Source organism: Thamnophis sirtalis, unplaced genomic scaffold (genome assembly GCF_051295495.1).
Source record: "Thamnophis sirtalis isolate CommonGarterSnake01/CBP01778 unplaced genomic scaffold, rThaSir2_p1.2 scaffold_7, whole genome shotgun sequence".
Taxonomy (NCBI): Eukaryota; Metazoa; Chordata; class Lepidosauria; order Squamata; family Natricidae; genus Thamnophis; species Thamnophis sirtalis.
The window spans coordinates 77,776,259-77,800,337 of NW_028261387.1; the positions used below are offsets into that span (position 1 = coordinate 77,776,259).

The following is a 24,079-nucleotide window of genomic DNA, read 5'->3' on the forward strand; positions in this document are numbered from 1 at the left end:
TATCACTGTTTACCTTTGTAATGTTGACCACTTTTTCCCTTTAAAAGGGACACCAAAGGGAATTTTTCTTTTTCACATTTCTGTAAGAAATATTTCAATGGCTCAGTCACCAGTTAATACTGGAAGTGGAGATGGGGAAATGAGTGATACTGTGAGTAAAATCAATATGTAATTATACTACAAAGATGTTCATTTGATAATGTGCAAAATGTACCAGGTTTCAGTTCATGGATCAGAGACTCAACAATACTCACAATTTTCTTTTAGAAATCATCCTCCTGGATCACTGATTTCTATCTTATCAAGTATCTATCTCAATAAGAACCTGAATTCAGAACCATATGTATAAAAAAATCAGACACCTACCCCTTTGTAGCTGTTGAAGGCAATGAATTCCTGGAGCCTTTCTATTCATGCAACTTCCTTTTCTGTAGCTTCTTAATCTTATGACTTCTGGTAGGAAGTAGCATTAATGCCTGCAGGAGTGAATCAGAATGAAACATTGGTCTGCCATCAAAAGGACTGTGCATAATAATATGGGGTGACATTTAGCAAAAAAGAGAATGATCCAACAGAACGTACAAACACTAGAAATAAGGTCCATTTTACCAAATGAAAAACTCAGGAGACATATTTTGAAGTGAATTCTCTTCATTATAGCTAAGAAAAAGCTTAAACAGCAGCTAATATGAAGGGGAGAAAACCTACTTGGGAAATAATTGGGTAATATTACATTAGGCCTGTATTTTATTACATTATGTTGAATCAGTATTAATTATGAAAATATTTTTTTAAGTTTTCACTCAAAATGTTGGCCATTTAATTTGCAATATCCTTATCAATAGTTTACTGACAAGCAGCTAAAGTAAACAATGTTATGGTAGATTTTTTAACAAAGAAAAAAGAAAATAGAGAAACATAAATAAAATAATTGGGTCAGTAGAATTAGATAATAAATAAGTAGAATAGAATAAGAAGGTGAAAAATAGAATATCTAAGAAAGGATGGAAAGGAAGAACAAATAGGGATGAGCAGTATTTTGTGGCTGGAAATACTAAATTTTGCAAACATTAACATTTAAAGAAATAAAATAATTGTGGAAATAGCATGTGAACAAATCAACACAACTGTCTAGGTAGCTCCAAGAGCATATCTATTTTTTCCATTTGTGTCACTTCTTTATGTATGGTCTGTAGCACAATGCAGTATAACTGGCTCATATTTAGATACTACTTATAGAAAAACCATAGAAAATAATATGAAGTTCAAGTATTATTCTTGACATAAAGACAAGCTAACTTTTGTAAAGATTCCCAGATCAAAAATATACAACAAGCAGACAAATATTTTCTCTCAAAACTCTGCTTCACACATCTCTGCAGTACATAAAAAACAAGTTCCAGTAACATGATTAGTTTTGATTCATTAAAACAAAAGTATATTCATTATCCCTTTCAGGAAAAATGGCAACTTTTCTTATAAGCCATCTGTACTCCTTATGCTCCCTTGTATAGGAACATGTATTTTATGAAAAGTTGTAGTTTAACCTAGACATCCCTAATTATAGAATCTCTGGTAGTAGTGCCTGCGATAATAAAGAGCAGCTACCAATCAAAAGGAACAATACTGAACAAACAGTAGACAAAGTGTGAATTTCAATCTATGTTTTTCTGGCCTCTAGATCCCTTTCTCTGAAATCCAGCATAAAATAACAGAATATTGGTAGTACAATTTCTCACACCTTCCCAATCAGCAAAGAAAACTGCATAGATGCTAAGCCTTCAAAGAATTGAATGTAGAGTGTTTAACCTCTGCCACAGAACCCATCCTTGGGGCTTTCAAGTAGTAATAAAAAATGAGGACAGCCATTAAGTACAAAATATTTACCATTCTTGACAAATGCACCAATAGGTATCATAATACAAAGAAATCTCTTATGGACATTCACTATGTGTTTTATGCATTGATATCTGATATCATTTTTGAAAAAAAATAACTACTGTATGTATTTTAAAACCACTTGAATAATTGGAAGTGTTTACACAAATGTTATTTTTTACAAAAATGAAAGATGGCATCATAGCACAGCATCATGTTTTAGATTAATTTGTTTTAACTTTTTTTAAAAATCATTTTTACTTGTGAGTCACCCAGTCACATATGTGAAATGGGTGGCTGTATAAATTGAATAAAATACATAAAATGCAATTGTGTGCAAAAATAAAAAATGTTCCTTCAAACTGCAGAAAGTGTCTGAATTCAAAGATGAAATATAGGTTATTTGAAACTTGGGTATAGCTAATTTTAGTTTCAATGAAAGCTAATTAGCCATTATTTCAGTTTCTTAAATTTTATGGGATGCTTTATAAAACATTCTAATTGCTTAAGAGTTTGAAAACACTCAATATGTAAGGTATGAAACAGTACATAGTATATATCAGGTAGCCCTCAATTTACAACTGCAATTGAGCACAAAACTTTCATTGCTAAGCATGACGATTGTTAAGTGAGTTTTGACCCATTTTATGACTTTTTTGCCAGATGTGTCAAACGAATCATTACAGTTGTTAAATGAATTATGCAGTTGTTAAGAAAATCTGGCTTCACACATTGACTTTGCTTATAGAATGCTGGCTGCCAAGGTTACAAATGGTGATCACATGACCCCAGGACAGTGCAATTGTCATGCATAGAGTTGCTAAGTACCCAAATTTTGATCACATGACCAAAAGGGTCACTAAGTATGAAAAATAAGTTCCTTTTTTCAATGCCATTGTTACTTTGAACAGTTAATAAACAAATAGTTGTAAGTAGAGGACCACTGTAGTCCAAAGCCAGTGCTTAAACAGGCATATTTTGGCCAAGATACTGATATTGCATGCAGTGTAACATTTATTTGACTGTTCATGCCCCACTTTTTTACTCAGTGATTATTTAAGGCAGAGCAACAAATTAAATTGATACTGAATTGGTATAAAAATTAATTAACAATTAAGGGCCTAACAAAATAGATGTGTATTTTCTAGTAGCTTGCAGACTGTTGAGAAAATACTATTAATGAAGGAGTGTGTTCTATTCACATGAGAAAATACAGATGATCTTCTCCTATGTGCTAGGCAGACAGGAACAGGAGAAGCCTTAAAAGGGCCTCCTGAAGATTTTAATGGCCTCATCAGGTTGGCAATGGGATGGGAGATCTCAGGACTTAAATTCTTTAGGATCTTTATGCTTTGTAAGTAAGATTCCTGTGTCTTACATCACTCTAAATGTCTAAATGTCACACTTAACAGTATATGGTCTTCAAACATAAAGGGTGTTCCAATAATCAATATGTGCATCAATACATGGATAACTACAGCAAAATCTGACTAGTTCAGTAACTGTAGCTGATACAGTAGCCATAATTGCAGTATTTTTCACAGTATAAGATGCTCCAGACTATAAGATGCGTATAGCTTTTGGGGAGGAAAACAAGAAAAAATATCTGCCTCTGACTCCCAGCAATTTGCCTCCTTGCAGCAAACAGCCTGGTCAGCTTCAGCACAGCCTGAGCAGCTGATTGGTGGCTGTTATCGGCCTCTCAGAATACCAATGATCAGCTGTTCCAGGCTGTGGGGATAACCCCTGCCACTGTCGCCACTGCTGCCTATTGCCGCCTCCGCAGACCCCATTTTTGGCGATCCCCACAGCCTGGAATGGGTTGAAAATGGGATGTGTTAAGGCTGAAAACAGGATGCACAGAGGTGGCAATAGGCGGCAGCAGCAATGGGCAGTGTTGGTGGCAATCCCTGCAGCCTGGAACACCTGATAGGCGGTATTCCGGGAGGCAGATCCAACCAATAATCAGCTGTGCATGCTAAATCAGGCTGTGCTGAAACTGTTTGTTGTTTGCTGCATGAGGCAAACTGCTGGAAGACAAAGGCTGAAGGATGGGGGCCGGTGGGGGCTTTGTTCTACTAAATCAGTGGTGGGTTGCAGGTGGTACGCCCTGATATGGGTATACTGGAGCCTGCCCGGAGCATCAGGTACCGTTCCGGTACAGTGCTCCGGACGGCCCACCCGCCGCCCTCGCTCCTTACCTGTCCTTTAAAGCTTTCAGTGCTTCCGCACAAGCACATAGCATGTACAGCACCTGCACAACGCTCCGCTGAGCAGCTGGAGCATCGTGGAAGGTAAGACGCATGCATGTGCTGTGCGCATTCATGTGGAGGACGCCGGAACCCACCACTGTACTAAATCCAGTCCATTATTGAAATTAGGCAATGTTCAACAGCAGCAATATCTTCCTCAAAATTCTGTGATTAAGAAGTAATATTCTACTCAAAAATCTCCAGCACTCCAGCAGTTTCATGTAGATCCTGAATAGCATAAGAAAACTCTGTGGGACATCACAAAAAAATACAAACCTGTAAAACAATGGCAAAGTCCAATTCCAGAAGGAAATCCAAAAGGCTGGCTACTTAATATTTGTTTTTACAGCCAGCCAGCCAGCCAGCCACACATTCATGACTGTACTCATTATCATGGCTGATGGTACAGAAAGTTGTTGAAAGGCTCAGGAATATATTATGGCTGCAGTCAACTCTTTCTAGTTCTACAGAGAGATCATCTATTAAGATAATCGACGCAGTTTCAGTAACATTATCTTGCATAAAATCATAGTTGAAATACAGCTAGAAAATCAGTGTAATTTAGATGTATTTGGAGGCTACCATTGAGATGGCAAAAATTATAGAGATTTTCTGAGTCAAAGGAAGGCTTTCTTCAACAGAAGTCCTATTAGTAGTCTCAGTAATATACTGTATTTCCATCCAGCAAAGAGGCATGCATTCTGTGTGTCAAGTGAGGTTTTAATATGGCAAGTAATGCAAGGGTTAAATAATTAAGTAGTAGCCCTCCATTCTCTAGCCATAACCTTAAGATCCTTTTAGAAAGCAGAGACCTGACTTAACAAGTTAAAATGAGGATGGAGCTACCGTATTTTTTAGAGTATGATGCACCCTTTTCCCCCTAAAAGAGTATGGAAATGTTGGTGTGTCTTATACATCAAATACAGTCTTTTTTGGCCTCCCGAAGCCCCACCCTTGCATCCTTTTGCCTTCCCTCAACCCCCAGTAGCACTCTGCAGGCTTCAGCAGAGCTGGAGTAAGACAAAAACGCCTCCATTTTTGGGAAAGGCCCATTTTCCACCTGTTTTTCACAAAAATGGGGGCATTTTTGCCTGAACCCAGCACCGCTGAAGCCTGCAGAGTGCTGCTGGGGCTATGGGAAGGCAAACACTTTTTTTCTTACTTACCTCTTCAAAATCTTGGTGCATCTTATAGTCCAAAAAATACGGTAATTAACTCTGCCCACAAATAATGCAATGCTATCCTGCTCTGTGGATGCATTGGAGATGATGACACATTCTTTGCTGCTTCGGACTTCAGATGATCATCATATCTCCCTTGCTAGTTATTAGTTCAGTGTTCACTCTCGTTTTTCATTCCTCACTATCTCTTAAATAATTAACAAGCAGTACAGATATTTTTCCTCATCTCTTTTCCTCTCTTAGTATGAGTAAAAACACAGAAAATATAAATCACACATTCTTAGCTAAAAGCCTCTCTACAAGTCTTAAGCTCAGGCAGTTAGTATACACCTGCGTAGATAGCCTTTCAAGCCACGCAATCAAAATGCTTGATCATGCAAGGAATCTGTTTTCCACAGGTATGGGGCAGACAACCAGCCAGCCAGAAGGTCTAGCATTCTTTCCCTCTCTTGTCATTTATCTAGGCCAAGTAACAGCAGACATCTTCGTTCTCAGTCTCCAATAAAGGACATTCAGCATTCTCTCTTAAACTTATGTAAGACAGAAGCACCAGAAGGCAGACATAATAAAGCGTTAGCATTTAGCAAAATGGCTGGGAAAGGGGGAGGGGGAGAAAGTAATATAAATAAAAGGAATTGGTTTGAGACTGGGGAGGCCAAATAGAAAAAATATGGTGTCTGAATGTACAGTGCTGTAGCGCGGATTGTGTCTTTGTGTCCAAAGAAGGGTGAAACTGGAACATTCAGTAAAAACTGAATGTACACTAAGAAGGTGCTACCGTGCTTCCCCGAATATACAACAGAGTCTTATTTTCTTTTTACCTACAAAATATGGCTTGGGCTTTATTAAGGGGGGAGGGTTCATTGTTTTGGGGTTGCCGGACAGCTTTGGGAGCGGGCTCCCAAAGAGCTGGGCACAGCCTCATGGGTGAATGGCTATGTTGCGCTGTCGCAGCAGCACAACACAACACCCATGAAGCGACCATGCTCACGAGCAGTCACCCGGCAAACCCCCTTTGCAGCCGGGCACAGCACCATTCACTGACCTAGGGGTATCGCCAAGCTGCGTGAGCACCTGTTCACCGCCACCCAGCTCCCGTGGCTTGGCGCCTTCCAAATGCCAGTGAATGGTGCTCAGCACGGCTGGAGAGGGGGGTTGCACGAGCAGCTGTTCCACTCTTGCTCACCCACCTCCCAGCCTCATGATGCATGCCCAGCTCTCATTACAGAGCCAGGGCACCTCCGCCGCCATCCCAGCCTTGCTTTTTCCGCAGCTTCCAACACGTTTTTCGGCAGTGGCCATTCTGGGCGCACACTCTACGGTTGTGGGCCATCTGCCTGCAGAGCGTATTGTCCAGTGTATGTTGGCAATTTGATCTCTAGTTCCTCTGCCTCTTCAAAATCCTGCCTGTATTTCTGGTAGGTCTCAATCCACATACTGCTGGAGCCTAGCTTGTAGGATTTTGAACATAACTTTACTAGCATATGAAATGAGTGCAATGGTGCGGTAGATTGAACATTCTTTGCCATTGCCCTTCTTTGGAATTGGAATGTAAACTTATCTTTTCCAATCCTGTGGCCACTGTTGAGTTTTCCAAATTTGCTGGCAAATAAGAGTGTATAACTTTTACTGCATTGTCTTTTAAGATTTTAAATAGCTCAGCTGGGTTACTGTCACCTCCACTAGCTTTCTTGTTGCTCAGATTCCTAAGACCCATTTGACTTCACATTCCAGGATGTCTGGCTCGAGGTCAGTGACCACCCCATTGTGGTTATCAGGGACGTTAAGCTTGTCTTGTATAATTCTTCTGTGTAATTTCACCACCTCTTCTTAATCTCTTCTTCCTCTGTTAGGTGCCTGTCATTTTGATCCTTTATCACACCCATCTTTGCATGAAACGTTTCTTTCATATCTCCAATTTTCTTGAAGAGACCTCTGATCCTCTCAATTCTGTTGTTTTCTTATATTTCTTTGCACTGTTCATTTAAGAAGGCATTATTTCTTCTAGCTATTCTCTGGAATTCTGCATTCAATTGAGTGTATCTTTCTCTTTCTCCCTTGCCTTTTGCTTCCCTTCTTTCCTCAGCTATTTGTAAAGCTTCCTCAGACAGCCATTTTGCTTTCTTGCATTTCTTTTTCTTTGGGATGGTTATTGTTTCTACCTCTTGTACAATGTTGTGAACCTCCATCCATAGTTCTTCAGACACTCTGTCTATCAGATCTAATTCCTTAAATCTATTTGTCACCTCTAATGTATATTCATCAGGGATATGGTTTAGTTCATACTTGAGTGGCCTAGTGCTTTTCCCTACTATTTAAGCTCATGAGAAATTCATGATCAGAGCCACAGTCAGCTCCTGGTCTTGTTTTTACTGATTGTATAGAGCTTCTCCATCTTTGGCTGCAGAGTACATAGTCAATCTGATTTGTGTTGACCATTTGGTGATGTCAATGTGTAGAGTTGTCATTTGGGTTGTTGGAAAAGTGTGTTTGTTATGACCGTCGTATTCTCTTGACAAAATTCTACCAGCCTGTGCCCTGCTTTATTTTGTACTCCAAGGCCAAACTTACCTGTTATTCCGGTTATCCTTTGGCTTCCTACTTTAGCATTCCAATCCCCCACGATGATAAGGACATCATTTTTGGTGTTAATTCTATTAGGTGCTGTAGGGCTTCATAGAAACGGTCAATTTCATCCCCTTCAGCACCAGTGGTTGGGGCACGTCAAACATGTTCTGTCATTTGGGGAATTGTATCCCAGTATTGCTTTTCCTCCTCTTTTATTGACTAAAAAGGCTACTCCATTTCTTCTGAAGGATTCTTGCCCGCAGTAGTATACCTGATGGTCATCTGAATTAAATTCACCCACTCCTGTCCATTTTAGTTCACTGATTCATAAGATGCCAATGTTCAGTCTTGTCATCTCTTTTTTGAGCACGTCAAATAAATAACCTATTATACAGAAGGTTATCTCCTGAGTATACATTTTAAGGATATATAGATATTTAAAATATTTTCTATTACAGAAGGTGTCTTATTTATATATTTTCATGGTTACAATACAACAATGAATTTCAAGTGAATCATTTATACCAATAGCATTCCATGTTGCTCAAATGGATACTGCTTATTTTGTACCTATTTCTAAATCTGCTCTAGAGTTCTGAAACCTGCACAATCAAATTGTGGGGAGGGCATACCCTACAAAACACATAGATGTTCTGCACTAACACTGAAAAATTCACAGCAGTAATTTCTAAATGAGCATTTTTATCAATATACTTGAAGACAACCTCTGTGCATAATACTGACTTGGGATCCTTAAAGATTAAAATCATTGCCAATTTAAGTACAAGTTGAAATAAAAAACAATCACAATGAGTGCATGCCTGTCAAAAGTAAAGCAATTGTTCAAGTTTTATCTGCAATTGTTTTACAGATTTGCTATAGCATACAGGCATACACTTTCTTTTTTGTAAAATAATAACCCACATATGGATTATATATATTTATAATTACATATAAACAGGGCAAGAGGAAAGTGTATGTTCAAAACAGAAAATGGCTGTATCCAGAGAAAATACTAATATTCCTAAGCCTTAACTTTTTTTAAAAAAAAAATACATTTAGGTCCTCTCAGCCACACTCTCCCAACCTTATTCATTCTGTAAACTATTTAAGTCGAACTTTTACTTACTTACCAAAAGTTGGCAGTAACTGAGGAGAGATCTCATGGCCGCTCAAAAAGTCTTGAGGGGCCGCATGTGGCCCCTGGGCCACAGACTGTGCGCCCATGCTATAGCAGAACGAATATAAAAAAACGGGAATCAAAGTTCATTCATAAGCTTCAATCAAAAAAGCCCTGGCATGAACTGGTGATTAGTGATTTCTGCTAATTTATGCCCCATGCTATATCACATGTTACTTAGGAATATGTATTCTAGGAACATAAGGGGCTGTAAGAAGAAAAAGTTATGTTTTGAATGATGTTCTTTCTGAAGTTTTCTGAGAAAGTAAATGGACTAATTCAGACCTAATACTCCTAGCTGAGTGAATTACAAAATAATAAATAGCTAATATACAATTCAACTTTATTACAAAGTGTAAGATATAAAAGGAAGGATAAATTGTATCTAATTATTTTATTATTCTGTAATGTTGTTGAAAACCAAGTATTCCAATTTAAACAATTAATTGAACCAGGCCATTTCATCTGTTTTTAATTTTAAGCTTTCCCAGGTCCTTAAGTTTCAAAACTGATAAACAGTAATGCACACTTTTACTGGATCAGCAATTACTGCTTGGTTAAAGGATTGCAATACCTCTTATTTATAGTATAAACAAAACTTCTTTATAATTGAATCAATTGATATAGCTAGCCCAAGTAACATACAAATATTACTGCAGAAGAAAAATATGTTAGCCAGCAATCAAAATCCATTTAGCTTTTAACTCAGAAACTAAACAAATTCAAAGCTTTCAATTTAATTCAATTATCAAATGACAGATAGTATTCCAAACAATAATTTAAATAGTGTAGCATGAAAACTGCTTTTTGCATAACCTCTGAATATATTTACTAATGAAGCTATGGTCTAAAAGTAAAAAATAGAGTATTGATGGTTTTTTTTTTCAATAAAGCAATAAGAACCAATGGAAACTAATGCAATAATTTCACCAAAGGTTAAATTTTTCCTTACAAAAATTGTCATATTTCACTTAAATGAACCCAAGCCTCAAAGCCAGTGAACCCCCAATAATTAACAAGAGCTATAAACCCCAAGGGCTAATTAGATTTGCTTATTCTGATTCAAGAAGATAGAATCTGAAAGTAACACTAGGTGTAGTATAAATTCTGTAGCAAATCATATTTACTATGTTATTATATAAATGGCCTCGAAGTTCATGAGGCGTTTCATTTTTGCAAACACAGCTTTGAATTTAACAGTTTAAATTTTAAGATACTAGGCCATATTATATTGCTGCAAATATAAAATTAGTGAAGAATATAAAAAAAAAATTATCCTCCACTTTCCTTCATTTATTCAAGGGCCACCATGTGGCACTTATATGTCTTTCAAATAAAAATACAGTAAATAAACAAAGTAGTGAAAATTGTGTGGCTGAAATAGGGTGTTGGTACTTACCTGATAAGCCTCTTCTCATAGTGGGGGAGGAGTATCCAGTATGGGTTGACCTTATCCTCTCGTTGATTGGACTGAGTCAGATAAGTTCTTGGGACACGCCCTAGTCTACCAGGCACCGCCCAGTTATCGGCGAAGAACCTTTATTATGATTTCAAACTTTTTATTGAGTTATACCTTTGACATATTCGTGCAACAACCCGCATAACACATTACATTACCATGTCAGGGAGGGTCTGGATACTCCTCCCCCACTATGAGAAGAGGTGTATCAGGTAAGTACCAACGCCCTTTCTCCATACTGAGGGGAGGAGTATCCAGGATGGGACGTACCAAAGCCTACACATCCCTAGGGAGGGTAACATATTGAGGGAACATGGCCAAACTAAGCCTGGTGGGTTGTGTCCCCCACCCTATAAACCGCCTGTAAAACCCTGCGACCAAACGCAGCCTCCGCCAAGGCAAAGGCATCCAACTTGTAGTTCCTCATGAAGGGTGAGGGAGAAGACCACGTGGCTGCCCTACATATCTTGCTCAATAGCAATAGCAGTTAGACTTATATACCGCTTCATAGGGCTTTCAGCCCTCTCTAAGCGGTTTACAGAGTCAGCATATTGCCCCCAACAATCCGGGTCCTCATTTTACCCACCTCGGAAGGATGGAAGGCTGAGTCAACCCTGAGCCGGTGAGATTTGAACAGCCGAACTGCTGAACTGCAGTCAGCTGAAGTAGCCTGCAGTACTGCATTTAACCACTGCACCACCTCGGCTCAATGGCGCCTGCGTTGCCCAGGCCGCAGTGGTGGCTGCACTTCTTGTGTAATGTGCCGTGATGGGGCTCAGTGACTGTATGCCCTGAGACTGGTAGGCCGTAGCAATGCAGGTCCTCAACCACCTGCCTATGGTGGTGGAAGTCACCTTCTTGCCCAGAGACCCAGGTTGGAATGAGACAAACAGGGCCTCAGACTTCCTGTTCGGCCAGGCTCTTCTGAGGTAAATCCTCAGAGCTCTCCTTGCACCTAAGGTGTGCCACTTCCTCTCTAGTGGGTGAGAAGGGTCTGGACAAAAGTTGGGCAAAATCAGCTCCTGTGACCTGTGGAAGCATGGACACACTTTAGATATGAAGGAGGGGTCCAACCACAACACCACTCTGTCCTGGTGAAAAATGCAGAGGTCCACCCTGGCGGACAGGGCCTACAGTTCTGATATCCGTCTGGCGGACATGATGGCCACCAGAAACATCATATAAGGGTTAAAATGGGAGGCCCGTCAGAGCGTTCAACACCTTGTGCAAGTCTCAGGAGGGGTACCTATCTAACCCGGTGAAGGCCGGCTTAGGAGGGGGCATGCCTTTGTGTTCAGATAGTTTATCCTCCCTAACTTCCCCCTCCTCGCAATCCAGGTCACCGTCCTATTGTGACGAGGCTGGGGAACTAGGAAAGTCTTCCCCCTGGGTTTCCAGGTCCTCTGGTATCCTAGGAGAGGATACCTCATGAGGCTGCATTTGTGGCTGCTAAAATGCTGCTGTCATACATTGCTGGAAGGCCCTCATCATTAGGTCTTGAAAGTTGGGAACCCCTGTGGGGGGTTGCTGGCTGGTGCCCATGCCTACCTGTGCAGGGGGGAATCCCAGAGGTGATAGCCCCATAGGCAGGGCTGAACCCAGTGAAGCTGTATGTGGTGGCAATTGCCACCCCTGAACAGGACCCCAAAGACCTGATGTGTCAATAGGGATCCTTGCTTGCAATATGGGTGCCCCACCTGTTGCGGGGACTCCCGGGCCTTCCCCTTCTGTCCCGGGCCTGGGATGGACTTATGGCCACTTGCCTTCTTGTAAAGCTGCTTGTTTCCTGTGCCTTCGCCTTTCATACTTGGAGGGAGGTTTGGAAGGCTTGTGACCACCCTCTGCCTCCAGCTCCGCCTGGGGGCAAAGCTTCTCTTTCTTGTCTCTTTCTCGGCAGTTTCTGCGGCAAGGGTCAACTTCTGGCCAGGAATCCAGCGCCTCCTTCGCATTGCTGGTGGCCCGATTCACACGTACTCAGCCCGGGCGCTCCATGGTGCTTGAGAAAGCCGTGGCTCACCGCTCGAACCTGTGGGGAGCAGGGGAGCACTCCGGCGCCGCTGCAGCAAGGCTTGCCTTTGGAAGGCTTGTGCCTTTTGTCTCCTGCTTGCTCGGCAAATTTCTGAGTGATGCTTGTCTTGCTCAGAGGCCTGGGTAGCGTGGCACCCCCGAGGGGCTTTTGGCAGTCCTTTTGCAGCCCAGAGAGCTGTCCAGCTCGCACGCGGCTGCTGCGGTAGGGAGACAATTGAATTTTTTTGCTTTTTTAAAAATTTGTGGGAGATCCAGGATGGCAAACCGTACAGTTCAGGGACTGAGTCGATAACTGGGTGGTGTCTGGTAGACCAGGGGCATGTCCCAAGAACTTATCTGACTCAGTCCAATCAACGAGAGCATAAGGTCAACCTATCCTGGATACTCCTCCCCTCACTATGGAGAAAACTGAGTGGCACAAAAACGAATGCTAGAAGGTATAGAGTTTTATGTTAATTTTATTAACTGTTTTAACATAATGACTATCTATATTTCCTGTTGGCAGAAACCTGCTAAAGTTATGAGTGATAGAATACTAAAAACTGAATTACAGCTAGACTGGCAGGTTAAGAATAGCTTATCAAAGCAAATGTTTTTCCTTGTGCTATTTTCTGTTTACCTAAAAACAATTTTATTAACAAATTTCTATAAAAAAGTAGCATAAATTCAGCTCAATAATGCAAAAGACCAATAAATACAGTGGTCATTTAAAAAAAAAAGCATCGGGGAAACACTTAAGTACTATAAGTCTTTTGAGTCACCATGGGCAAATAGGCGACAATATAAATTCAATAAATAAATAAACAAACATGTAAAAAACAAATAGGAAAGGGATACAAATTGCAAAAATTAATGACAAATGTAACAAATCTATAATGTTACAAAAAGATATAGAACTTGTGTGTCAAACTGCCGTGTCATGTTGATGTCACTGATGTGTTTTTGCCTTCGCAGAGCTAGAGTGGGTGTGGCGTGTGTGTGATGCATCCGGCCCATGGGCCGCCACTTTGACACCCCTGATATAGAACTTACTGTATTTTTCGGACTATAAGACGAATTGGAGTATAAGACACACCAAGATTTTGAAGAGATAAATTTAAAACGTTTTTGCACACTGTAGGCCTCCCAAACCCTCTGCGTGCCTCATGAATAGGCTTTGGGAGGTTTGTAGACGGCTCCTCGGGCTGGGGAGGCAAAAACAGGCAAAAAATAGCCCGTTTGCATTCATTTTTGTCCTCCCCAACCACCAGGACCACTTTTCAGGCCTCCCAAACCCTCTGCACATCCTTATTTTTGTGAAAAATGTGAGGGGCGGGGTTTTGGGAGGCCAAAAATGCTGATTCTGGACAACCAGTAGTGGAAAATATGAGTTCAGAGAGCAAGGGACTGAAATTCATCACACTTCAAAATTGTGGACAAAGAGGCCATCTGCCTGCAGAGTGTATTGGGGGATAGTCCCCTGTTGAGACCCTCCTGAAAAAGGCCAAAATTTGTGGGACCGATGCTGAGGGTGGAACATTGGCAGAATGCAGCTGAGGTCGCGTTGTAGATGCAGTTCATGAAAGCCCATCTGGAGGCTTGTATGGTTTAAATCACCTTGTTGGACAGGTGGTCTGCTCTCAAGATCTCCCTCTCAAGTGCCATACGGTTAACTGGAGCCACTGAGGATCTGGATGCTCCAGACCCCCCTGACTGAGGGAAATCCTGTCCTGGGGGTATCCTCTAGGGGCGAGATATGGACAGTGCTATCAGATCGGCGAACCACCATCTCCTGGCCCAATGAGGAGCCACAAGAACCTCCAACCCTTCCTTTAACACCTTCCTGATGACCCTCGGGGTGAGGGGAAGGCATATAAGAGGTCAGAGGTCATGGGCAGTGGAGAGCATTGGTTCCTTTGGCCTCTCAGGATGGGAAAAGGGAGAAAAACCTTGGCAGGTGGGTGTTCTCTGGGCTGGCAAACAGGTCTACTCTGGGGCGACCTAACCTCTCAGGCAGCTGTTGGAAGAGGTCAGGATGCAGGCATCATTCTGACTGGTTGTTGGTGGTTCTCCTCAACCAATCCACCTGTAAGTTGGAGGCTCCCGAGATGTGCTCCGCCCATAGGGAGAAGATGTGATTCTCCACCCAGAGGCCCATCTCCTCCACTTTCCACATGAGCGCTGAGGAATGGGTGTCCCTCTGCCGGTTTACATGCACTTTGGCTGCCACATTGTCTGTGAGCAAGAAAATGTGTCAGAGGGATACCTGTTGCTGAAACTGGCGGGAGCGTCAAATGCACTGCTCTCTGTTCCAGCAAGTTGATGTTGTGGTGGAGGTCCTCCGGTGACCATCGACCCTGCGTCATCAAGAACTGGAGATGAGCTCTCCAGCCATAAAGACTGGTGTTGGACATTATGCTCATGCGGCTCAATTGCTTGAACAGGCTTCCTCTTTCCATGGCTGGTAATGTCCACCACTCCAGGGAACAACTCACTCTCAGAGGGACCCGGACTTGGCATTGGAGCTGTTGCTTCTAGATCTCTGATATGAGAGCAGGGAGCACTGAAGGGTCCATGCGTGTAGTCATGCCCAGAGAATGACTGCTATGCAGGAGATCATCTTCCCCAACAGTTGGGAAAGAAGAATCACCTGCACCGTGCAACGTGACCAGATACTGGCACATTCTTGGAAGATGTAAACTTTGCAGATCTCTGTGTTTATCACCGCTCCCAGATGGAGAAGCCTGGTAGTGGGTATCATATTGCATTTTTCCATGTTTATGGAAAACCCATGTATCTGGAGGATCTGGACTGTGAGTTGAAAATCCTGACCTACCTGAAGTGGGGGAGAGACTGGATGAGGATGTTGTCCAGGTAACATTGTAATCTCATGGATGTCTCTTGAAGGCGGGCCACTACCACTAATAACTTGGTGAAGGTTCTGGGGGCCGATGAAAAGCCAATGGGCATGGCCCTGTATTGGAAATGGAGCCCTGCATAAGAGAACCCGAGGAACTGCCTGTGGGAGGGCCGAATGGGGACATGGAGGTAAGCCTCCTTGAGATCTATAGAAATTAAAGAGATCGCCCTGTCTGATGCAAGCTAGGATGGATTGAAGAGTTTGCATCTTGAAGCATTTGTACGCTAAATGGACATTAAGCCTTTAAATCTAGAATGGCTCTCCATCCCATCGAGGCCTTTGGGACCAGGAAGAGAATAGAGCAAAATCCTACTCCCTAATGGTCCTTGGGCACCAGCTCTATGGCCTGGATGTCCAGCAAGTGCTGGATCTCTGCTTCTATCTGCACCCTTTTGCTGTTTTCCCTGGGAATGGGAAACCGGATGAAGCACCTTGGGGGAATGGAGCAAAACTAGCCCAGCCTTACTGTCTGCAGAGCCCAGGCACCTGTAGTAGTCTTTTACCATTGGCTGGCAAATAGTGCTAATTGACTGCCAATGGAGTTATTCAATTGCAAGTCACTTAGACCGAGGAAAGGGCTGATTGTTAGGCCCCTATCTCTAAAGGTTGACCTGAGGTCGGTCAACACTCTGGGGGTATGGTCTTTGATACAAAGGGGAGCCAAACCTGTCTCCAGGGCTCGAAAGGACTGACTTTGATAATAGGGAGTGGTCCTTTGGTCCCCCCCCCCGTATATGTGAGGAAAAGTCTTCCTCTTATCCTTACCCTCAATTAGTATAGGGTCTAGTGCCTCCCCACTAAAGAGGTTGACACCTTTAAAGGGGGCTGAAGCTAACTTCCCCTTAGACTTCATGTCTACCTGTCAGTGGGATAGCCACAGGAGGTGACAATAGGTGACATTGGATGCCATGGCCCTGGAAGTGAACTTAGCCACGTTGAGGGTAGTGTCTGCTGAATACTCAGCAGCTGCTATCTGTTTGTTGATATCCTGTTGCAGCCTGGTGTCCTCAGGAGAGGCTCTGGCCCGCATCTGACGGAGCCAGAGCAAGGATGCTCTATTAAAGAAGGAAGCTGCCATAGCTGATCTAATCGCCCAGGTGGTCACCTGGTGTGTCTTGTGAGAATACAACTCCGCCTTCCTATCCTCCACCTTCAGGCCTTCTGCTGTGTCAGGAGAGAAGAGCAAAATCCTCCTCATAAGAGGTTGCCTGAAAGGGATGCATCTCATTAGTATCATTGGGAGCCTAATTCAGTTGACTATCATGCAGAATCTGCAATGGCGGTTCTGTTTCCAAAGAGCGGGACATCTCAGCCCTGCTCACTAGAATTCTGGAGACCCTATTTGCTTCTGCCTGCTTCTGAGCCTTAGAGAATTGTTTTTCCAATTCCCTTTGCCTCCTCAGCAGCTGATGAGGCCCTCCTTCAAGGGGCTTGGGACTTGTCTGAAGGCCCCCTTGACGATGACCTCTGCTGCCTGGGGGAAGGTTCTGTTGGGCTGCTGCTTGCAGGCAAGGGATGGTCCGCCATTTGGAAAATGACTGTTTGGTTTCCTGAATCTTTTTCCCACTCTAGTGGCAAACCAAAAGAGAGGCAAATCCCAAGCCTGGGAAGGACTCCCCTCAACTCAACGCTGGCTAATAAACCAAAATTAATTTTGCCTGCACGTTCATGAAACGAAGGGACTGCAAAGAAATAGTCACCGTGAATGCCAACCACAGAAAACAAAATGGTGTGAAACCGGCAACACACTTTGCAATCACTCCAGAGAATCTGTAATCTGGAACAGGAACCATCAAGCTTCAGTGCTACATGCTGAGAACGACGATCCTAGGAACATAGAGATTCCTGCAACTGCAGGGCCAGTCTGCGACTGCTTGAAAAAGCCAACAGAGTGGGGATCAGCTTGAAACAGGTTGTGCTCCCTCACGGAGCGAAAAACGGCGTGAAAAATGGCTTCGGCGCTCCCTCCAAGCCAATCGAAGACTCCTGAGTCACTCATAGCGCAGCGATTAAGTTTGAATGCTGCCGCTCTGTAACTCGGGGGAAGGGAGAGAAGCCCCCAGCTCAAACTAGCCTCTCTTTTTTTGCTGATGTTCTAGTTTCTAAATCACTAATTGGAAGAATCCAAACATGGATAATGAGTAAATGTGTCTCTCTAGCCAAACTGAGAAGAAAAAACTGAGCTCAGCCGAGAAGAGGTGTGGCCAAAGCTTTTTACTTCTCAGTCTCTGGCCAAAAAGAAGATAGTCAATGCTTGGACTCTCCAAGCAGCGCACAGGAGAAGTCAGGCATCCCAAGGCTCTTCAGCTGAACACTCAGTGTCACCAGAGTACGCTCACTGCAACATCCATACAACATACACACAGCACATTCACATACACTAACAACCACAAAGCCCTGATGCTCTCACCAACTGATAGGAATTCCATTCAAATCATTCCCTATCAATTCCCTTCAGGCTCTCACCCAGAAGCGGGAATAATACCCAGGCAAGGCTAGGAGCTGAAGCTGGTTGGCTTTCCTTTTCTCCTCAATGTTTCTTCATATTGGGCTAACCTAGAATGTAAGGCAAATAGTGCAGAGTAGCCTGCCACTCTGCTATAATACCCCCCCCCCCCAGTTTGGCCACCACCCTCATCTCCAACACCCAGTAAAAGGAAAAAGAAGCAATATTGGAAATAATACTGCATTCAATTACAGATGTTTCCAGAGTCTAGCAGTGTCCTGCAATACTGGCCAGCAGCAATCACAAGATGTATAAAGATGTAAAGAGAACTGTCTTCACACATCCAAACAGCTGAATCAGGCATCACATGACAGCCAAATCCACAAATCCAACAGTAGATCAAGCAGGAGATTAAGCATGAAAGCAAGCCAAATGGCAAGGCCGGCCCAACATGGTCCATCTGTTCTCCAGCCTGCTCAGAAGGCCAGTTCCTCAGAAAACAGTCCCCAAATGTCACAAAGTACAGGTAATCCTTTACTTTTAACAGTTTTATTTAGTGGTCAAAGTTACAATGGCACTGAAAATTGTGACTTACGACCACTTTTCAGTTACAACCTTTGCAGCATCCCTATATCATGTGATTAAAATTCAGGAGCTTGGCAACTGGTTCAGATTTATGATGGGGAAGCCAGATTCACTTAACAACTGGGTTACTAACTTATCAACTGCAGTGATTCACTTAACAACTGGGACAAGAAATGTCATAAAATGGGGTAAAAGTCATTTCACAAATGTCTTGCTTAACATACACTTGGGGCTCAACTGTGGCCATTAAGTCAAGGACTACCTGTACAAAAAGCAGTCCTAAACCACTGATGAGCTATCCAGTCTGACAAGCCCCAAACAGGGGCAGCATGGAAAATGCAGCCAAACATCTCAACCCAGAAGGCCCTAAAAGTGGCAAACATGGCAGCTGGCAGGCATGGCCATCCTCTGCTTCACTTTGCTCCATTCCTCTCCAGTTCCACGTGTTTGATCCATACAAACCACTTCCAGCTAAAACAGGCAAGCACCCCCATCGGCTTCCTTACCACAGCATGAACAAATGAACAAAAAAGCAGCACAAGGACACCCTGACAATGACTACTTCTTGCTCCTCAATCTTAACCTTCAAGGAAATGTTACTCCACATGAAAGGGACAATGACAGAAGATGAACTTTAAAGCCCTACAACCACTTTAAAAACCTGTTTTTTTTTAATCTAGTGCAGAAAGATGGCATACTGTGAGCAAAATTTTAACCTACCAGATTCTATTTAGCTTTTGATATATTTGTTACATTTAAAAATGAAATGGAATAAAAATATTAAATTGAAGCAGTTTCAGACATTTAAAGATTCTCTTTACATCCTAAATAGAGATCTCCTTTTATAACAATTTTTTAATTTCAAAGTATATTAAATCAGGTTGTGCTAACCAAATTTAAATGTGGACTTGAATCAAGTGCTTCTTGAATCTTCAATTCAAATAAAATCAGAGCTTATTCACGCAGGCCTACTGGACATATTAGTCACGCCTGCAACATCTGATGCAAAGTCTTCATTTCCATCTAAATTATTTTTGCCACAATGATTTCTTCTAACTTATTTTAAAGGCAATGATATTATTCTGTGAAAATGTTTTAGAAGGAAATTGAGATTTATTTTTCTAAAGAAAAGAATAAAAGTATGCAGAACTGCCATTCACAAATATGATGGAAATCAAGCTGAGGAACATTTCAATTGTGTTTCCAAATAGTTGCAATTACATCAGGGTTAGCCTGGCAACTTTTCTAAAAATACTTTAGTAAAGCACAATCAACATTCCAAGACTGAAACATCTGGGTTTTCTTCAACAGTCACTTCCAAGTATTATTAAACAGATTTTTAAATCCGTTCAGTTACTACAGAAATTCTTGTTTTCTTCATATATGGGGGGAGGGCAATTCAAAAGGTACTAGGGGCTCCAAGATCTTTTTAAATAAGCATCAGACCCCCCCCTGGAGATTATGCTGCAGAAATTCAGCAGCAAATCACCAAATCATATACTAAAAAGGTAAAGGTTCCCCTCGCACATATGTACTAGTCATTCCCAACTCTAGGGGGCGGAGCTCATCTCTGTTTCAAAACTGAAGAGCCAATGCTGTCTGAAGACATCTCCATGATCATGTGGCTGGCATGACTCAATGCAGCATGAAATGCTGTTACCTTCCCACCAAAGGTGGTTCCTATATTTTCCTACTAGCATTTTTACATGCTTTCGAACTGCTAGGTTGGCAGAAGCTGGGACAAGTAACAGGAGCTTACCCCGTTATGCAGTGCTAGGGATTCGAACTGCGGAACTGCCGACCTTTCTGATCGACAAGCTCAGCATCTTAGCCACTGAGTCACCGCATCCCTTAAATTAGTTTTTTATTAGATTTATATGGATTTATATGGATTTAAATTACATACTACTACTATGCAAAATCAAATTAAACTGCATCTATCCTTTCATCATTACAATACCACTGTATTATGGTCCTGAGTCTAGCAACTGTAGTTCTCAACCAATGAAAAGGAATTAACTTCATAAAGCACCCCCCAAATCCTTACATCATGTGGTGAGATCCCTTTTCCCTGAGGTCTAATTACAGAATCAGCATTTGTGCTCAGTTTGAAACTTACAGGAATAGATTTTCACTTGCTGAATAGGACTATCCTTTATCCTCTAAAAGGATGCAAATGACCAGCTGTAAAAAATATAAATATAAAAATTATATATGTATATACACATACACACTCACACACACATATCCATTCCCCTCTATCCTGTCAGAGCTGAAGCTTTTTGGATAAGAAGCAAAAGGTCTTCAAAGAAAAAACAAGAAAGCCCAATTGCCTCATAAAAAAGCACCTTTGAGACCTTCATCAACCAACTTGATGGAAAATTTAGTGGCCATTTCTGCTAAGTGATAATTTCACTAAAGAATAACACAAATATAGGAATGTGCAAAATACTCCATGTGTAACTATTCCATGCTTGTTTCAGATACCTAAATAAAATACATTCATTATGGATGTTTTAATCCATATAGGGAATGAAATAGGGCCATATTGTTCTGCATACAGGCTGAAATTCTGGGCAGAAGTAATTTGGTGTAAGGGTTAAAAATGGGCATGGGGGGGGAGACAAACACACTGGTAGCAACCATGGGGAATATTGGGAACGTTAGGTAGGTAGTCTGTTGAGGAGGTATTCTATGCTGCAAAGCTGAATCCTTATTGCTGAGATCATTAGAATATCATTTAGGCACACAGGCCAATATATTGACTTCAGCTGAAGGAAAGTGAGAAGAGAATGGGGAGATGTCAGAAAGACTGGCAAAATGCTAGGAACTGCTGAAGGGAAAGGGGGCAAAATGTGCTACTTCGGCCAAGTATTCAAGTAAGGCCATTCTGGGATCTCTTTGGATTTTGCTTTGGCTGAAACCACAATGTACTGGAGTTTATTTCTGCAGAACTGCTATTAATCCAAATTAGTTCAGCAGTGTTTCCAAAGGATGTTTTTTCCACGTTTAAAACAAAACATACATACATTCTGATTGTTGCACACTCTTACACAGCTGGATATTGCCTGAAAAGTAAAAATTGGACTAATGGTACAGACTTAAATATATCTAGGCCATATTACTATCTTCAGGTAATTAAATGACATATCTTTTAATGAAGGGTACTAGTTAATAGAAATGTGTCTTTGGATCGCACTGCACTCATATCAAAAGTCCTGAGGCACTTCTGGGTTGAAAAGATTGGCTAGTGACATCACCATTGCCTAGGGACACCCAGATGGGGGCTCCTTTCATGTGCCTGGCGAGAGCTAGAGCAAAGGACGAGAGCTCACCCCGCCCCATGGTAACACATGGGTCCTGAACGCAGGCTTGCTAACTTCCAACCCAGGTCCTAACCATCCAAGCCACTATTGTCCTTTGCATCTTTGTAGACCAAACACATAACTTCCAACAAAACTATTATTTTTTTACATAACTAAAAATTCCAAAAAATATTAACCACTTGAGCATTAACAAGTCTTTAATTATTTTAAGCACAGAGCATAGATACTTGATATCTCAAACCAGTGGTACTTCAGAATTTTAGATTTACTTAAGATATTTTATATAAAATACCCTTCAAATTCATAACAGTGATGATAATTTGGGGTCAAGAAGAAAACGTCTAAACAAAGCAAAGTGTTACATTAAAAATTATGGTTAAAGATTTCTTATGCTTAATTTTAAGTAATTATTGCATCAAATAGGAACCACAGTAGAAATAGATAATTGGAAAACAAGTAGTCCATACTGACAAAACAGGGGAAAATATACATGTTCATCCATATTGATGATTTACTGTGTTTTGAACATTTACCATGGTATTAAAAGGTAAGCTGCCAACCTCTACTCCATAATGCATCCATTGTTGCCCTGTATTTTAGGCAAAACAGTAGAGTACAATTTCTAATTTCTTAATATGTAAAATGTTTGGTAGGTTGTCATCAAGCAGTGAATTTCTGCTCACCTAGCAAGTCTTCAAATCCTGCACAATGAAGTATACCTGTATAACCATGAAATTCTATGATGGATTAATAGCATACAGCCTCTAGTTATTTTGGGAAAACACTCAACACTCAGAGGTTATTCAGGAATTAAAAATAAAAATACATGAATAACAGATAAGGATCACTCACCCATCACATGTCTATCCCACACTATATTGGAGGTATACAAATAATCAATAAGTAATACAGGAGATCAAAAGTAGAAAGAACAAGGTTCAATCACACAATCTTATCTCCCCTCTTCTCATTCCTCATTGAAGATGAAAAAAATTGACTGCATAAGGATCAATGAACAGAAACAAAAGAAAGGCACTGGTCTATACAAATGGCCCCAGTATACATACAAAGACATTCAGAATGCTATATAGACAGATGTTTGTCTTTTAATAGATATAGCTGATATTATTAATTTACAATCTTCATTACACAAACTTACCCTGTTTCCCCGAAAATATGACATGTCCTGAAAATAAGGCCATGCCACAATTTTTGGGTGGGCAAAAATGTAAGCCCTCCCTTGAAAATAAGCCCTCTGGACAACAACCACCCCTCCAGCCAGGCACAGCACCGCTCAGCGACCTAGCGGTATCCCAAAGACGCCAAGTCGTGGGAACGAGGTGGGGGCAAAGGCTCTCATTGCTTGGTGCCTTCGGGATACCACTAGGTCGGTGAGCGGCGCTGTGCCCAGCTGGAGGGGGGGTTGCCGGGCGGCTGCTCTCTTGCGAGCGGGCTCCTGAAGAGCCAGGCACAGTCTCAGGATCGAGCAGCTGTGTTGCGCTGTTGCAGCAGCACTACACAGCAGCCATGAAGTGACCATGCTCACAAGTAGCCTCCTGGCACCCCCTTTCCAGCCAGGCACAGCGCCATTCTCTAACCTAGATGTATCGCCAAGCCGCGTGAGTGTCTGTTCGCTGCCCTCTGGCTCCCACGGCTTTGGGCCTTGGGAATGCCCCTAGGTCAGTGAATGGGGCTCTGCATATAGCGGTGGGCGGAGGCGGCAGTGGAAATGCCCTGGCTCTGCAAGGAGAGTTAGGCAAGGGCATTGTGAGCCTGGGAGACACGCAAGTGGGGAGCGGAAAAGCCACTCATGCAACCCCCCTCTCTAGCCATGCAGAGCCTCATTCACTGACCTAGGGGCATTCCGAAGGCACAAAGTCATGGAGTCGGAGAGCGGGAAACAGGAGCTCATGCGGCTTGGCGATACCTCTTGGTCAGTGAATGGCACTGTGCCTGGCTGTAAAGAGAGGGGTGTCGGGAGGCTGCTCATGGCTGCTGTGTAGTGCTGCTGCGACAGCGCAACACAGCCATTTGACCCTGAGACTGTGCCTGGCTCTTCAGGAGCCCGCTCATAAGACAGCAGCCGCCCGGCAACCCCAAAACAATAAGCCCCACCTGATAATAAGGCCCAATCCATATTTTGTGGGTCAAAAGAAAATAAGACCCTGTCTTATTTTGGGGAAAACACTGTAATTAGAAACACAAAAAACTATCTTACATTGAGTCAGATCAATGGTACATCTGACAAAGAATTGCTAAAAATCTTGGCTGACAAAT

General features: G+C 42.2%; 1 protein-coding gene across 4 annotated transcripts in view; it reads right to left on the reverse strand.

Moving 5' to 3' along the window:
- ADNP (activity dependent neuroprotector homeobox) overlaps positions 1–24,079 on the reverse strand; it is a 51,245-nt gene that overhangs the window by 17,701 nt on the left and 9,465 nt on the right. For 2 of the 4 annotated variants that reach the window (XM_014059919.2, XM_014059921.2), the window contains exon 2: positions 367–476. In XM_014059919.2, the coding sequence (XP_013915394.2) occupies positions 367–415 (49 nt within the window). In that variant the 5' untranslated portion in view covers positions 416–476. Of the gene's footprint in view, positions 1–366; positions 477–1,741; positions 1,759–9,012; positions 9,031–24,079 lie in introns of those variants that run through there. The other 2 variants (XM_014059922.2, XM_087720463.1) reach the window with 2 other exon arrangements.